General features: G+C 42.2%; 1 protein-coding gene across 4 annotated transcripts in view; it reads left to right on the top strand.

Annotated features, from left to right (window-relative positions):
* CRELD2 (CRELD disulfide isomerase 2) overlaps positions 1-15,775 on the top strand; it is a 33,444-nt gene extending 17,669 nt beyond the window's left edge. For 2 of the 4 annotated variants that reach the window (XM_084810963.1, XM_084810961.1), the window contains exons 5-10: positions 505-681; positions 2,887-2,982; positions 4,675-4,758; positions 8,132-8,227; positions 10,183-10,323; positions 11,655-15,775. In XM_084810963.1, coding sequence (XP_084667089.1) covers positions 505-681; positions 2,887-2,982; positions 4,675-4,758; positions 8,132-8,227; positions 10,183-10,323; positions 11,655-11,707 — 647 coding nt within the window. In that variant the 3' untranslated portion in view covers positions 11,708-15,775. The remainder of the gene's footprint in view (positions 1-504; positions 682-2,886; positions 2,983-4,674; positions 4,759-8,131; positions 8,228-10,182; positions 10,324-11,654) is intronic. The other 2 variants (XM_084810964.1, XM_084810962.1) reach the window with 1 other exon arrangement.
* The last annotated feature ends 1,131 nt before the right edge of the window (positions 15,776-16,906 follow it).

Below are 16,906 nucleotides of genomic sequence, written 5' to 3'. Positions count from 1 at the left end.
TAGAAGCAAGGATAAATCCACTTGGTGGGTTCCCTAGTCAAGAGCAGGGGGTGTTGAACCTCAGGCCCGTGGGCCAAATCTGGCCTGCCTGGGATCCTAAAGTGGCCCTCCAGAGTGCCCCAGGTGGCCCCGCCCTCTTTCGGGCTGCAATTGTGTGGTGATTCTCTGGCTTTTACCAGTTGTTTCCCCATTCTGAAAGGTTGACATGTCTCTCCTAGGGTTTAATTACCAGCAGTAAGAGCTTCAGGCCACAATCTGCTGATATGTTGGGCTCCTCCCCTTTTGCCTTTGGCCCCACCCACCACTGGAATGTGCCCCCACCCCCCGTTTCTCTGAAATAGAATTCAGCCCTCAGGCTGAAAGAGGTTCAACACCCCTGAACAAGGGGATTTCAAATAACTGAAATGATGAGTAGACTTGACTGCAGTGGGAGAAGTGGTAGGAAAATGAATTATTTGGTTTTATTTTGAAGACATTGTAAAGTCATGTTTTGTGTAATTTAAGCTTGCCGTGGGGGATCAGAAAGGCCTTGCCATGGGAATGGCCACTGTGATGGAGATGGTACTAGGGGTGGTGATGGATCATGCAGCTGTAAAAAAGAATACATAGGAGAATTTTGTTTGGACTGCTCCGATGGCTACTACAACTCTTACAAAAACGACACACATTCTGTTTGTACAGGTATGATTCATATGCTTACATTAAATGTCTTGATAATGGCCTCACTCCAAGGAGCCACGCTATTAGTTCCACACGCCCAAAGGAATTTCAGACTTAAGTTTCTCAGAGACCATTTCGCAATACTGTATGACAATTCTTTAAAAAAAAAAAAAAAAAAAACCTGAGAAGCAGTTCGTGATGTGACACAGATATCTGCCACTCAAAGGGAAAGAAGTCAAAAGTCCCATTAGACATACCAAAACTAGTGTGCTTACTTAAAGTAGATGGTTGATTTTCAGACTCCTTTTTATAGTAAATATTAAATTTAGCGACATAAAATATGTTGCTAAATATTTAAGGACTATATTTTAACCTACATCCAAAACATGTTTAACTTATTTTTATTACAAAATTTCAACAAAAAGAAAAATGTGAATACATAGATTTGAATATGTCAGTTTCAATCCATACATATGAGGTAAGTGTGTGTGTATGTGTGAGAGAGAATTAATTAATTAATACAGGTTTCTAAGAAGGATACATAAAATTCAACAAAAGAGGACAAAATATCCAAATAAGTATGCGTTTGCAAGTAGCGTCTGTACATCACCCATTGAAAATACCATAAGGTCTTCAATCCATTGCATTATAGGTTTTATAGCTGAGCTTTATCCTTCCAGTGTTGTAATATCAGTCTTTTAGCTGTCAGAAGGGCGCAGAACAGAACTTGTTCCGTTCCATTTACGTTTATCTGATGGCTCACTTACGTGCAGGAAACCTGTTGATCAGAGCCCAAATACAGTAGAGTTTTTTTATTTGGCTGATATGGTATAAGCCTTTTCAGATTGCTCAGTCACTGCTTGTTATGCTGTTTTGATCGTGCAGTGGTTTATGTATATATGTTTATGTTTATATCATAAACTTGCCTTGCCCCACCTGGTGCCCTCCAGATGTGGTGGACTTCAGCAGCCAGCCAGTCAGCTACCATTGCCAGTGGTCAGGAAGGCTGGGAGTTGTAGTTCAAGACTTCTGGAGGACACCAGATTAGGGACGACAGGCATAAACCTTCACATTTATTTTAATATTAATTTAATAACATGCCATTATGTGCAAATACTTAACAAGCCAATTCACCTGTAATTATTTGCACTAGTGAACCTTCTTAAGTATTCCTAAAAGCAGTTTAATTATATAACATAAACCCAGATTCATCGTGTGTATGTTTTAAAAAACTAGTTCTGAAACTCAAGTCTTATCCTTATGTAAGAACTAGCTGTTTTTTTCCCTCTGAATGCTTAAATATACACTACATCCTAATGCTCATATGGATTTCAACAACAACAGTTTTATGTGTTCTACAGTGCAGTTATGTACCAGTTTTTCCTTGTGACTTTACATCAGTCAATCTGTATTTTAAACCATGACAGGAAACTTTGCACGCAATATAAAATCTAGATTGACAGTAAAAATTAGAAAAGCCGATTGTATGTCAGCTATGATATATTTATTTTAGAGAATATGTATTTATATAGAGAAGTTATACTCTGAGAATGTGTCATGGGCAGTAGGCAACGGTATGGTTCCGCAAACTCAAATAGTGCTAGCAGGGCTCCAACAAATCTTTCTGTGGCACTAGCCGAGCAATCTTCTAGCAGAGTGTGTACTAGCAGAGCATATGGCCCACTCCTGAATGTGGTGATGGAACTACTTGTGCAAGCGGAACTTTAGTTGGATTCTCCCTTTGCACATCGTTTGGAAGTAAAGTAAAACAAATCTACTAAATTTGATCACTCTGGGGCATAGGAAAATGTTCTGATGCAAATTAGCCGAATTTGCATAGGGGAGTTTTGCAATTCAAAATCTTCCAGAAAACCCACAGTTTCTGGATGGTGGGTAGGAAAGAAAAAGAAGTATCCCCTCTCTTCCCCCATGCTCTTTGAGCTCTAAAGAGAGCTCCAAGACTCTTATTCGTGGCTTTCTTAACCCTTGAACAAGAATACGTCTGTTGCAGAGAAGTGGCAGCATTTCATTGTGGGGGTCCCCGCTTGTTCTGTTGCAATTGAAAACTAATTTTTTAAAAAAAAAATTAATTTTTTTTATATATTTAATTTTTTAAATATATAAAAAATATAATTTTTATATATTTAATATATTTATTAAATATATATATAAATATATTTATTTATATATAAATAATGTTCTCGGAAATCTTGCTTCTCTCAATAGCTTGTCACGATTCATGTAAAACATGCACTGGTGCAACTAATACAGACTGTAAGGACTGTAAAGAAGGCTGGATCAGAAATGAAGAAGCCTGTGTGGGTAAGTAAGGCCATCTGACACAAAATTGTTCACACTAAGTGCTTCATTTAGAGATGGGCCTGAAAAATGTTATATTACACCCACACACATTTGACACTTGTAGTTAGGAGGATTTAATTTTCCTGATTTAAAACTTGAATGGGTTTCAGTTTGCCTGTTCAAGCAATTAATTAACTAAGGGAGCAATCCTGTGGCCACTAGTCAGTACCTAGACAGCCATAGGATGCATCAGTTTCCAGGAACCGACCTCGGAGCCCACACTCCGAGATCAGTTCCCTGAGAAATGACCTTCCACCCCCCCCCCCCCACTTAGGCAGCACAGAACGGCCCTGCGCTCTGCAATTGGAAGAGGAGCGCAGAGCGGCGAAAACGGGGCATTCCTGGGGGCGTTCCAGGGTGGGGAAGGTGGAAATGCCAGTATGACACATCCAGTGTGTCGTCCAGCAACGGTTTCCCCCGGTCCGCCTTCCCGCAGCTAGACAGACGAAATTGGGTGTTTAGCCACAAATGCAGGGACGATCCCCTCCACACTTCTCCTGCCCTGCATTGGATAGGCGGTCACCTCTGACTTCGGAGGCAGCCACCTATCCTGGTAGGATTGCTCCCTAAATTCTGTAGTGGTTAACCATCCTCATTTTTTAAGATAAAGGGGAAGATGGTGGCAGGGTGCTCTGAATACCGATTGAGCTGCACTTCTGTTTCTTTAAATCATACATGGCTCATTAATGTTTATTATATGCTATTTTTCCATGATGGACCATGCCCAAAGTGGCTCACAATTAAACATCAAATATCGAAACACAGCGTTCCAGTTGAAACCACTTTCAAAGTATATCAACAAATGCAAATAAAAATCAACAATTCAATAATCATAGAATAGTATAAATGCAAGTTTACAGTACAATCCACGCTTAATACATCATAATCAAACACAAATGCAATATCGCAATGAAACAAAAAGGTAACTCAGCCCTTGCTGCTACCATTCTGGGTTGAGACCCTGGGATGGCACCCCAGCCATACATTGATAGCAGTCATGTTAACCTCTTAGCGTAAAAATACATTTATTTGAAATAATGCATATTTTGTAGAGATTGGGTTGGTTCATGTGTTAAAATTCAACACTGATGGACGCCCTCTTCCACCCCCCTCGTTTCTTATCTGTGCAAGTCATGGTTTGGTTTCAACTAGAATCTGAAATCCATTTCATACCCATGGAAGCAAATTGTGGTTTGCCAATTTGGTTGTAACAGCAAGTGTGGTATGTACAAACCAGGAGCCGAGGGAGAGATTGGAGTACATAAGCCCAGGGCCAAACCACATTATGTGTGAACCAGTCTATTTTGGGGGTGAGGGGAAGCAAACCACTGTGTATAAAACTGTGGTTCTGCTTCTTGAGATCAAAGGAATAGTATAAAGGATACAGGCTGGAACCCAAATGGTTTCATGCATACCTGTTTTCTTGTGACTACTGTCTTTTGCAGTCCCTGAAAAGCTGCCCCTCGAGGCCAAGGGTTCACATGTATCAGGATTCATCCAGAGTAATATTTGATGAGGCATAAGTGGCTGCAGTGGGGAAGAAAAAATAGATAATCCTCCATATCAGATGGTGCTGGGGTTTGGTTTTATTTTTTTGAAATATTCCATTCATGTGGCAATACTAACATCTAATTTTTTTAATCACTTTTTCAGATGTGGATGAGTGTGCTGTAGAAGACTTTCCATGCCATTCTGACCAATACTGTTTAAACACAAACGGTTCTTTCTCATGCAAAGGTTTCCTTTTAATATATATATGTATAATTTAGCCGTAACTTGTAGGGCGTTTGCTTTTGCGTAGGCTAAAACAAATGTCAGATTTGTGGCTTGGAAAGGAATTACTCACTTCAAAACCACTGACAGAACTTTGTGTTTAATTTCACAAGTGAAATTAGAGAACTTGCTATGCTTTCTTCTTCATAAACATACACACATACTCTGTCTTTCAGTTCTTGGTTTAGAACAGAATCCTTGAGCCCTTGCACTTTCTTCCTTATAAAAGCAGCTGGGGTGACTGGCTGAGTGGGTAATGGTAATGGTGAACTGCTCTTTACAGCAAGGTATGATTCAGCCTTCCCTAAAAGAATCAGTGGTAAGATCTTTGGTCGTTGTTGTTGTTGTTCTTTAAAAAAAACCTCTCTGAACCGCTCTGTATTGAATAATTTCCAGCCAGTCTCTAATATTCCATTCTTGGGCAAGGTGCTGGAGCGTGTGGTGGCTTCTCAGCTCCAGGCATTTCTGGATAAGGTGGATTATCTAGATACATTTCAATCTGGCTTCAGGCATCGTTAGGGGACAGAGACTGCTTTGGTCACCTTGGTGGACCATCTACATTAGAAACTAGGCAGGGCAAGTGTGTCCCTGTTGGTTCTGCTGGACCTCCTTGGGGCTTTCAATACCATCAACCACGGTATCCTTCTGAGACATCTGTCTGAGAAGGCACTGTTATATGGCAGCTCTGGTCCTTCTTGGAGGGACGATTTCAGAAGGTGGTGCTGCGGAATTCCTCTCACACAGGATTTCATCTTATACATGAAACCACTGGGAGAGGTTATTTGGAGTTTTAGGGTTTGGTGGCACCAGTATGCTGATGATACCCAACTCTGTCTCTCCATCTAAATCCAAGGAAGCTGTTCTAGTTCTAAATTGGTGTCTGATGTCAGTAATGGACTGGATGAGGGCAAACAAATTATTTATTTATAACATATCCTGCCTTTTCTCTGGCTTAATCCAGACAAAACAGAGGTGTTCCTGGATAGTCAAAAGGCAGATCAGGGAGTAGGGATTCATCCTGTGCTGGATGGAGTTACACTCCCCCTGAAGACTCAACATCATGGTTTGGGTGTACTCCTGGACTCAGCCCTGAACCTGGATTCCCGGGTTTCTGCGGTGGCCAGGAGTGTGCTTGTGCAGCTGAGGCTAGTGCTCCAACTGCGCACCCATTCCTAGAGATGTCTGATGTGTCCATGGTCGTGCATGTCTCAGTTACATCCCATTTAGTCTACTGTAATGCATTCTACGTGGGACTGCCTTTGAAAACTCTTCAGAAATTTCATCTGGTCCAGAATGCTATGGCCAGACTGTTGACTGGGGCTGATTACAGGGAGTATGTACAGGGACAGATTCACTGGCTACTGGTCTATCTCTGGGCAGAACCCAAAGTGCTGGTTATGACCTGTAAGGTCCTGTACTGCTTGGACCAAGCTACCTGAAAGACCACTTTCTCCCATACCAGCCTGGCCAGGTCTTAAAATTGTCGGGAGAGGCCCTTCTTTTGATATCACCGCCTTCAGAGGTGCATTTGGTGGCAACACAAGAGGGAGCCTTCTTGGTGGCCGTTCCTAGACTGTGGAACTCCCTGCTGACAGAAATTAGGTTCACTGTGGAACTCCCTGCTGACAGAAATTAGGTTCACTCTCTGTTTGCTGTCCTTCCATTGGCAAGCAAAAACTTTTTTTATTCACGCAGGCCTTTTGGATTGGATGTGCTCTTTATTTCGTTATTGTTGTGTTTTTCATTGTGTTTTAATTCATTCGATTTATTGTTTGAATCAAGTTTTATATATGATTGTAAGCTACCTTGAGTGCCATTTTTCTTCATACACAGGCAGGGTACAAATCAGATAAATAAATGCAAAATCAATAAAGCCAGCTGCTTTTTCCTACCATATGAATGTTAACCCATTGTGCCTGAGTAGGAGAACATTGAAAAACGTGTGAGCTATATGGATATGTTATGTTCTGACTCAACAACCATTGCTTTAGAACTTCTGAGGGTCCAAGGAACCCATTGCAAGCCGAACCAAAAAAAGCCACCTTTTCATTTTAAAACAAGGCGCATGCTTCCTTGACTGCATAATTGTAGGTTCCCGGAAATCCTGAGGGAGTGTAAATTTGCATTAAAACAAGGCACGCAGCCCCAGCATGCCTTGTTTTAAACTTAAAATGCTGCATTTTCATCACTATGCCAAAAAGGCCTGGGGGCCGCATGTGGCCCCTGTGCTTTCTGCCTCTGCTCCAGAAGATGCTTTTGCAGTTACAAAAACCATAGCAAGTGTATCTGTGTGGTGGATGGCTGGGGCATGCTGGGAGTTGTAGGCCTTTTTTCTGTCCAAACATGCATAGGATTGTACCTATGGAGAACCTCAGGCCTAGGAGTCACATCCAGCCCTCTGGGAGCCCTAATCTGGCTTTCCACAATTCCCCAGATGGCCACACCCCTTTCCCCAGATCATTGATGGTTTGGTGTTTTCCCAGCTTTTGTGCTGTTTTTTCCCTATTCTAAAAGGTTGGAATGCCTCCCCTAAGGATTAGTTACTGGCAGTAAGAACTTTAAGCTAAAATATGATGCTATTTTGGGTATTTTAGCCCCACCCATTTTACCTTCAGCCCCACTTGCCATTGGAATGCGGGACCCGAGAGAAAACAGTGACCCAGAGTGTAAGACGTGGGCTACATTGAAGTGATACAATAACTAGAAAAGGAAAGAGTTATGTGGGCAGATAAGAAATGCACCTCATTTTAGAAAAGCCAAAGCTGTTGTGATGGCTGGAAGACCAAGGAAGCTCAAAAGCTCAAAAAGCTGTCATGAATATTAATATCCCCAGGAAGGGTAGGAACAGAAGACAAGAGTAACCCTCAGCCAAGTGTCAAAGACTGAAAGAGAGGGAAAGGAACCTAGTTAGGTGGTAGCAATATGAGCAGGACAGAATAGAAGGTAGGAAGACCTCAAAGAGAAATAGGAGGAGTTTAAAGTAAGTGTGTGTGTGTGTGTGTGTGTCAGTTTTTCTCTTGTCTACAGTTGTCTTGAAAAATTGTCAGGAATGTTTTCATTTGTGTGCGTGTGCGGGCACCCGCTAACTTCAAAGATTTTTAGTTGATCAGCAATGCAGATAGAAACCTAAAGTGTTAAACTGCACAGATCCGGATAAGAGAGCATTCCTATGGGCACTGTTCTGTCTGGGTTATTCTTTGATGTCTTGTACAACTTTGAGTGTAGCTATTGCCTTATTTGTACTTAAGCAACCGTTAGCTTTGATTTTTCCCCCTGTACTCTTGCAGCTTAGTTATGCTGTTTTAAAAACAATTGAATTCCCATTTTTATGTTTCAGCATGTGATGTTAGCTGTTCAGAATGCACAGGAGAAGGCCCTAGCAAATGTAAAAGCTGTATATCTGGCTATGAAATGAAAGATGAAAAATGCACAGGTTAGTTTTTTACTCTGCATTTGTAGAGTCATAGGTTTTCATGGTGATTATTTGTTTTTTGGCCCTAATTCTAAATCCTGTCACGACTTAAAATGTAAGCACTTCTCCAGCTCTCAGTGAAACCCACATTTATTGCTGCTTTGTGGCAGTACTCAGTTGTGAACTGGATATGTAGCGAAACAGTTACAAGAACACTGTCCCGGATATGGAAGTTGTCATTAATTTTAAATGAATTTTTAAAAAATGAAAAATTGCTGAGAAGAGCCAAGAACCTTCAGCCACTGAAGATTTTTATTTATCTTTGTACGACTGGGGAAGGCAATGGTAAACCACTCCGCTATAGTCTGCCATGAAAACGCCTGCAAAAGCGGCATCCCTTTAGGAGTCAGCAATGACTCGGTGCTTGCACAGGAGGAACTGCCCTTCAGCCAAATGGGTCCTATAGCGGATCACAAAATAGAAAAAACAATAAAATTAGTACAAGACAGCAAAACAATTCTGTCATTGTGAAATCAGCAATAAAGCAGTAGTTAAAAATAGATAAGAGAGAGAATTGGGGTGCGGCTACCCTTGAAAGACCAGGTCCGCAGCCTGGGGGTCATTTTGGACTCCCAACTGTCCATGGGGGCTCAGGTGTCAGCTGTGAGCCGGACAGCGCTGTATCAACTCTATCTGATACGGCGGCTGCGCCCCTTCCTTCCTGACCATCTGCTCCCAATGTGCTCTATGTGGGGTTACCCTTGAAGACGGTTCGGAAGCTGCAGCTGGTACAGAACGCGGCGGCTCGCCTGATTAAAGGCAGCCACCGGCGGGATCACATCACTCCAGTGCTGAAGGAGTTGCACTGGTTACCTGTTGTTTTCCGGGCCAAATTCAAGGTGTTGGTTTTGACCTTTACAACTCTATATGGTTCTGGCCCAGCCTATCTTAAGGAGCGCCTCCAGCAACACCAGACAGGCCACTTAGCAAGATCAGCCTCGGATGGCCTTCTCTCTGTCCCATCAGCCAGGACAGCTAGACTGGTGGGGGCGAGGGAGAGGGCCTTTTCTGTTGTGGCCCCCACTCTATGGAACTCCCTCCCTAGGGAACTCTGCCATGCCCCCTCTTTAATGAGCTTCCGTCGTGCATTAAAAACATGGTTGTTCAGGCAGCCATTTGGGGTGGGTTAGGGTATTTTAGAAAATGTTTTTACTGTATAATTTTATTGGTTTAAACTGTTCTATTGTACGCTGTACATCGCCCAGAGTGGCTGGGTGACCAGCCAGATGGGCGATTAATAAATTTAATAGTAAATAAATAATAATAATAATAATAATAATGATAAAAATTTTAAAAGCCGGGGGGGGGGGGTCTTTTCTTGGCACCATAAAGGAAAGAGTAATTCTAGGCAAGTCTCCTTAGGGAGCCAATTCCATATTTCATTTAAAAGAATCTAAAAGACTCAATTTTAACTCTTGCAGGCATCGTTTGAGTTGTAAAACATAACAGCAATTCAGATTTCATAGCTTGTGTCTGAGTATTAATTTGGGGGGTTAATGTCTTGGAATGCATCGTACTCTGCAGCAGAAAAATAATGACCAGCTACAGTTTGATGAGTAATGATGTAGAAACTGTTGTTTGTTTCCAATGTACTGCATGTGGGGTAAGTTATGTTCTGCATGATTCTTGTGAATGGAACATTTGTGAGCAAATTTGCTCAATTCTTTTTCTTGTGGGGGGGAAAAAACCTTTAAACCCTAAATGTACAGAGAGCCCTTGCTTTAAAAAACAAAACAAAGGAAGACAATTTGGGACAATGTGTTTGTTCATTCATAATAAAAAGTAAATTTTGTTCTCAAGGCATTTGTAATCAGGAGGCAGGAAAGAGTATTAGTAGAATTGATTTTCGTTCACTTTCTTTAATTGAACTGAAAGTCTTTGCACCACACTCTTTTTTCTTTTCTTTCTTTTTGTAGATGTAGATGAGTGTACACTGCCAGAAAAAGTGTGTGAGAGAGAAAATGAAGACTGTATTAATACTCCAGGTGGTTACAGATGTGTCTGCTCAGAGGGCTTTCAAGACCAGGATGACACCTGTGTTCCAACTGTAAAAGCAGGTGAGTGGCTGCTTCTTCAGGATGTCTTGGTGATAGTCAGAAGACGAATATGGTAAATTCAGTGTTACTGCAGAACTGTAAATATATATGAAGAATTCAGTATTCGTGTACCTTCAAAAACCATTCTTTCCAAAGTCTATGTTTTCTAATTTTGATCCTTAGCATATTTGCTTGTCATCACACCAGTGTGATGTAGTAGACTAGGACCTTAAAACCTGGGTTTTAATGGCAGAATCCAAAAGGGCACTTATGCCCCCACCGATTCCTTTCTGCCCCAGTGATTCCTTCCACAACCAGTGGGTTGTGCAAGCTAGACCCACAGCTTATGCAAGGGAGATTTAGCAGTTCCTAGGGGAAGCCCCAGAATGAGTGGAAATGCTCATTTCTGGAAGGAGGCAGGTCAGCAGAGCTCTCTTATGCAACCTCCACTGCCCTGCCTCCTTCCAGAAACGACTGTTTCAACTCATTTCAGGTTTCCCTGGAAGCGCTAAATTGCTGTTGCGCAAGGGGTAGGGGCCACTTGCGCAACAGAATTGGTGGGGGTGTACGCTCCCCGTTGGATCCTAAGTCCCGATTTAGCAGTGAAACTCACAGGGTGACCTTGGGCTAGTCACTCTGTCAGCCTACCCTACTTCATAGGATGGTTGTTGAGGATAAAGTGTGTGTGGGGAGGGGGGGATCATGCATACTCCCCCAAGCTCCTGAAGGGTGGGATAAAAATGTAATAAGCAAGAATACATCTCCCCACTCACTACTTTTTACCTTGGAAGACATCTGCTTTGAAAACCATTTATCACTGGCCTTGATCAGACTTCCCCAACTTGGTGCTCTCCAGATGTGTTGGACAACAACTCCCATGCTGGCTAGGGGATGCCAGGAGTGTACTATAACACATCTGGAGGGCACCAGGTTGTGGAAGTCTGGTCTTCATAATCCAAAACAAATTTGTGAAATGTAATGACAAGCCCAGTATAGGCTCCTAGAAAGGTTAGAATCTTGCTGCCGATATATTTAACAGTTCCGTTGTTGTAAAAATGGTCATATTGTATGTGGGGGGGGTTTAAGTGGCTGGGATCCAAGTGCTATGCACTATGTATCGCAAGCATATGGAGGCTTTTCAGCTCCCCCTTCCAGCAGACATGTACAAGGGTAGGTGGGGGCTTTCTGAAGTGGTATTCTGCAAGCATGAAGGAAAAATCAGTCTCTGCCCCTCCCCATGCATGCATGAAAACACTTTGCACACAAGCATGAGCCTCTTTGGATCCCAGCCAATATCAGTAACGTAACTGGGTAGGTGTTTCATTTTAATTAAGATTCATTATTTTTGACAGAAGAGGAGACAGCAACAAAAGTATCTTCACCTGATGCCCATGAGGACTTATGATCTACATTCCAAGACAAGAGACGTTGATATCTAACCCTTAAGTTATTAGACTGAACAGCCACTACAAGGGCAGGTTGCCAGTATGACTCTCGTTGGAAATGGATGATGGATTGCCCTTAGAACTATTTCTTTATTAAACAATTGATACTTTTTATACTGCCATTAAACTATCTTAGTAGAAATGAATGGAGAAAGAGAAATTACAAAACCTTTTCATTGCATTTGGTTAAATCCAACGATGTATTGCCCAATCTAGCAGTAACTATAACTTGTGGAAAAATGAAAATGAATTGGCGAACTAAATGCTTTTATACGGGGGTGGCTTTTCAATGACTAGAACCTGTCTTTTCAAAACTGGAAAAGGGTGGGTTTTTTTGGTGTTTTTTAATACTTGTGTAAATGAAAATGGAATGTCAGGTATGGCATTCAATAAAGATTTATTTTGGCTGCTTTGTATTTTGCATGCGTTGTGTGTTGGCATCTGTTGAATGACGTGGCAATGTAGATAAATTTATTTTTACCTCTGTCGTCATTGTACAAATTAGCTGGTCTAGAAGAGAAACCAATTTACCGTCTTCCTTAGCCTTCACAAAGGAAGGTAGGAGGTCATTTTTCTTTTCCTTAATACACAGTTTTATATGTTTTGTTTAGATGATTGTGTGTTTAATGCCTCATTAATTGGAGTTTTAGGTTTTATGTACCAGAAAACGGGTACAATTCTATTGGAGTAAGTATCTTGTTATCCAGCAAAGGTAGTGTGTGTGTGTTTTAACGAGAAACTTTTAGAATCAAACAAGCATTTATTTTACAGAAGCAGAGAAACCTTATCAGACGTCAAAATATGTTCTATTATCACATGAAGTATATTTTTGTTTGACCAATCATGGTCAAACAAAACTGGAGAACATCCAAAATGCACAATGGAATAAAGAGACAGGCTGAAGATGTTGAAAAAATACGTGATTTTATTCATAGAATCATAGAATTGGAAGGGGCCTGCCTACAAGGCCATCGAGTCCAACCCCCTTATCACTGGCTCTGTTCCGCCAGTGATACGGCCGCCATTGCTGTCCATACTGCTGCTGGGCAGAAGGAGGAAGTGATCCAGACACAAATGGTGTCCACGATGCCGTTTGCATCCCTGTATTTTCTCATGATAGGCTATGTGTTTCATAGAATCATAGAATAGTAGGGTTGGAAGGGGCCTACAAGGCCATCGAGTCCAACCCCCTGCTCAATGCAGGAATCCAAGTCAGAGCATCCCTGACAAATGGCTGTCCAGCCTCGTCTTGAAGGCCTCCAGTGTAGGAGAGCCCACCACCTCCCCAGGTAATTGGTTCCATTGTCATATTGCTCTGACACTCAGGAAGTTTTTCCTGATGTTCAGCCGGAATCTGCCTTCCTGTAACTTGAGCCCATGATTCCGTGTCCTGCACTCTGGGATGATCAAGAAGAGATCCTGGCCTTCCTCTCTGTGACAACCTTTCAAGTACTTGAACAGCGCTATCATGTCTCCCCTCAGTCTTCTCTTCTCAAGGCTAAACATGCCCAGTTCTTTCAGTCTCTCTTCATAGGGCTTTGTTTCCATTCCCCTGATCATCTTTGTTGCCCTCCTCTGAACCCTCTCCAGTTTGTCTGCATCCTTCTTAAAGTGTGCTGCCCAGAACTGGACACAGTACTCCAGATGAGGCCTAACCAGTGCTGAGTAGAGGGGAACTAGTACTTCCTGGGATTTGGAAGCTATGCTTCTATTAATAGCATTGGCCTTTTTTGCAGCCACATCACATTGTTGGCTCATATTCAGCTTGTGATCGACAACAATTCCAAGATCCTCGCTTGTCATGTTGTTGAGCCACGTATCCCCCATCTTGTAACTGTGCATTTGGTTTCTTTTTCCTAGGTGCAGAACTTGGCATTTGTCCCTATTAAATGCCATTCTGTTGTTTTCTGCCCAGCACTCCAGTCTATCCAGATCACTTTGAATTTTGTTTCTGTCTTCCAAAGTATTAGCTATCCCTCCCAATTTTGTGTCATCTGCAAATTTGATCAGCATTCCCTGCACCTCCTCCTCCAAGTCATTAATAAAATTATTGAAGAGCACTGGGCCCGGGACTGGGCCCTGCGGTACCCCATTCATTACCTCTCCCCAGTTTGAGAAGGTCCCATTGATAAGCACTCTTTGAGTCCGATTCTGTAGCCAACTGTGGATCCACCCATTGTTTCATCTAGCCCACTTTGAGCTAGTTTGCTCATCAGGATATCATGGGGCACTTTGTCGAAAGCTTTGCTGAAGTCAAGGTATATGATGTCTACAGCATTCCCACAGACTACAAGGGAGGTGACTTGATCAAAAAATGTTAGATTCGTCTGGCAGGACTTGTTTTTGACAAATCCATGTTGGCTTCGAGTAATCACTGCATTGTTTTCAAGGTGTTTCCAGTTGGATTGCTTTATCATCTGCTCCAGAATTTTCCCAGGGATTGATGTCAGACTGACTGGTCTGTAGTTCCCAGGTTCCTCCTTTTTACCCTTTTTGAAGACAGGGACAACAGTAGCCCTTCTTCAGTCATCTGGCACTTCCCCCATCCTCCATGATTTCTCAAAGAGAATAGACAGCAGTTCTGAGAGTTCTTCTGCCAGTTCCTTTATTACTCTAGGATGCAGTTCATCTGGCCCTGGAGATTTGAACTCATTCAATTTAACGAGGTGTTCCTTGACCATATGCCTATCGATCTCAAGCTGCAATCTTGCCCCTTCAGCCTGTACTTCGCCTTTGCCAGGGGGGGTCATAGACCCTCTTTTGGGAGAAGACTGAGCCAAAGTAGGAATTGAGCACCTCTGCCTTTTCTTTGTCATCTGTTATCGTTTTTCCATCCTTATTTAAAGTTGAACAACCATTTCTTTCCTCTGTCTTTTACTATACACGTAGCTGAAGAAAGCCTTTTTGTTTTTAGCATCCCTCGCTAACCAAGGAATAGTCCGCATTTCGGTCCTGAATAATACATATGGTCCTTCTTCAGGGGCTGTATCAAAGAAGGAAGAAAAGGACAAAAACACATAAATATCTTTTAGAATAAAATACTCATTTTAAAACCATGGTAATAATACTAACACACTGCAGCAATGCCTGTGATTCTTTACACATTATTTATAAAGTGTCTGCAGAGATCTCTGAAAAAGAGATCCAAAGTGAATCCTGTGACTGGTGACATGTCCGATACGCAATAGTTTATATACACATATACCAAAATATTTGAGCTGTATCCATGTCTTTTCTGATTAGGGTCAAGGTTTCCCACTTCTAGACATGCAGCATATTCTTAGGGAGTATCTCAAATGTACTGGACTTTTCAAAAGAGGCTGAAACTCCAGCTCTTCATTACAGCCCCTAGGGGTCAGGGTTTTCAACCTTAAAATCCATTCAAGTTCTATTTTTAATAAGATCCTATCGGTTGTGGAGGATATACCTAATAGCTTTTTTCTACAAAATGACCTTCCAAAAAAACTGCCCTGTTCTTGTTTGTTTCAGAGATGTTCATATATCCCTAATTTAATGTGTGAATAACACATTATTTTCTTCCTTGTTGGATATAGTCCCTGAAGAAGGTCATATATATCATTCAGGGCTGAAACACGTAAGGCTATTCCTTGGAATAAAACTTTTTTTAAAATGTCTTGAGACTGTCTCTTTATTCCATAAAGCAAGATCATGCCACGCCATTAAAGATCTACTTCATCCTCTGAGAGAGGTTTTGTGTGTTTTTAAAAACATCCAGCTTGTGGAGAACTCCAGTGCAAGACTGTTGGTGCATAATAATCACATTCAAGTTGTTAAATAATGGTATTTATATGTCGGTTTTGAGAGAAAGTGGAATAACGCAGCTGTGTTTCCTACTATGTTGAATCATTGGAATGCCACTCTCTACGCACTCTGGATTCCTTGCACCAGTTTGTTTGTTTGTTTATTACATTTGGATACCGTTCCATATGTAAAGCAGATTCCAGACTGGTGAACATAAAAGGTAAAACAAAGATTAAAACACCATATTAAAATTCATATTAAAGTTCATACATCATCTAGGTCATTTGTGTACTGAATGGGTGACATTACTGTTCACCACACTGGTGACATAACTTGTGAGCAGGGGCCACCATGCAATCATACAGAGGTCTCATTCATATTCACTCCCTTAATTTTGTAGGGCAGCGTTGTTCACCACAAGGCCCGAGGGCTACTCGTAGCTCCCAGTCCTCTCCAGTACGGCTTTATGGGCACATGCACATATCCCTCTCTTTGCAGGAGCTGCTCCTTCTCACAAGGGCTGTCTAGCTTTGCTTTGTTCGCTATGGTGGTGGCCCAGCTGCTGTGATCTGGGCTATCAGAGAAGGCTTCAGGAATGGGGAGTCAGGCAACCCACTGCTCCTGAGCTGTTAGGTAGCTAGAGAGGGGGGAAGAGGAGAACACAGCGCTCAGCAAATTAGCTGTGGTGCAGGAAGAGCCCAAGAGGTAAAGACCAATGTGGTTGGTGCAGTGGCACACTGCACAGGCGCTGGAAGGGAAATTGAATACACAGATGAGGGATAAAGCAGTGGCCTGTTCTGGGAGATTTTGTAGCACTGAGTGGAACAGAGCACTCTCTCAATGAGAAAACCATTGATCCCAATCCAAGAACCCTGTCGGAATTTTCCTGGTGACTGACCAACAGGGAGTGGGATGGGGAGGAGAGGCCCGAAGAGGCCTCCAGCCAAATTGCACCGTGTCACTGCTTGACTAGGGCGAAGAGGAGAGCCATCATCCCCATGTCCTGAGAACAGCCCCCAAGTAGCCAAAGCAGCGGTGGCTGGAGCCAAAGGGGCTCCTGCTTGAAAAATAGTGAGTATCACTGTTCTAGGTAGACAGATTTCACAAATGGGACCTCTGCAATGGGCTATTGGTGAGGAGGCTCAGCTCATATTATGTCATAGATCCATGGTGGTAGGGAAGGAAGGGGTCACAATGATCTGCCACCAGGCAAAGGTCATTGTAAACTAGGTCCCTGTCTTGCAGAATTATGAGTGTTTTAAGAAATGACTGTTAGCACCGTATGTACAGTGCCTTGCATAAGTATTCAACCCCCTTTGACTTTTCCACATTTTGTTGTGTTACAACCTGGAATTAAAATGGATGTAATTGGCATTTTTACCATTTGATTTACATAA

Source organism: Heloderma suspectum, chromosome 7 (assembly GCF_057233095.1).
Source record: "Heloderma suspectum isolate Gila_16-S chromosome 7, 16-S_ref, whole genome shotgun sequence".
NCBI classification, from domain to species: domain Eukaryota; kingdom Metazoa; phylum Chordata; class Lepidosauria; order Squamata; family Helodermatidae; genus Heloderma; species Heloderma suspectum.
Note: the sequence above shows the minus strand (reverse complement) of the source record. Positions and strands in the feature narration are given on the sequence as shown.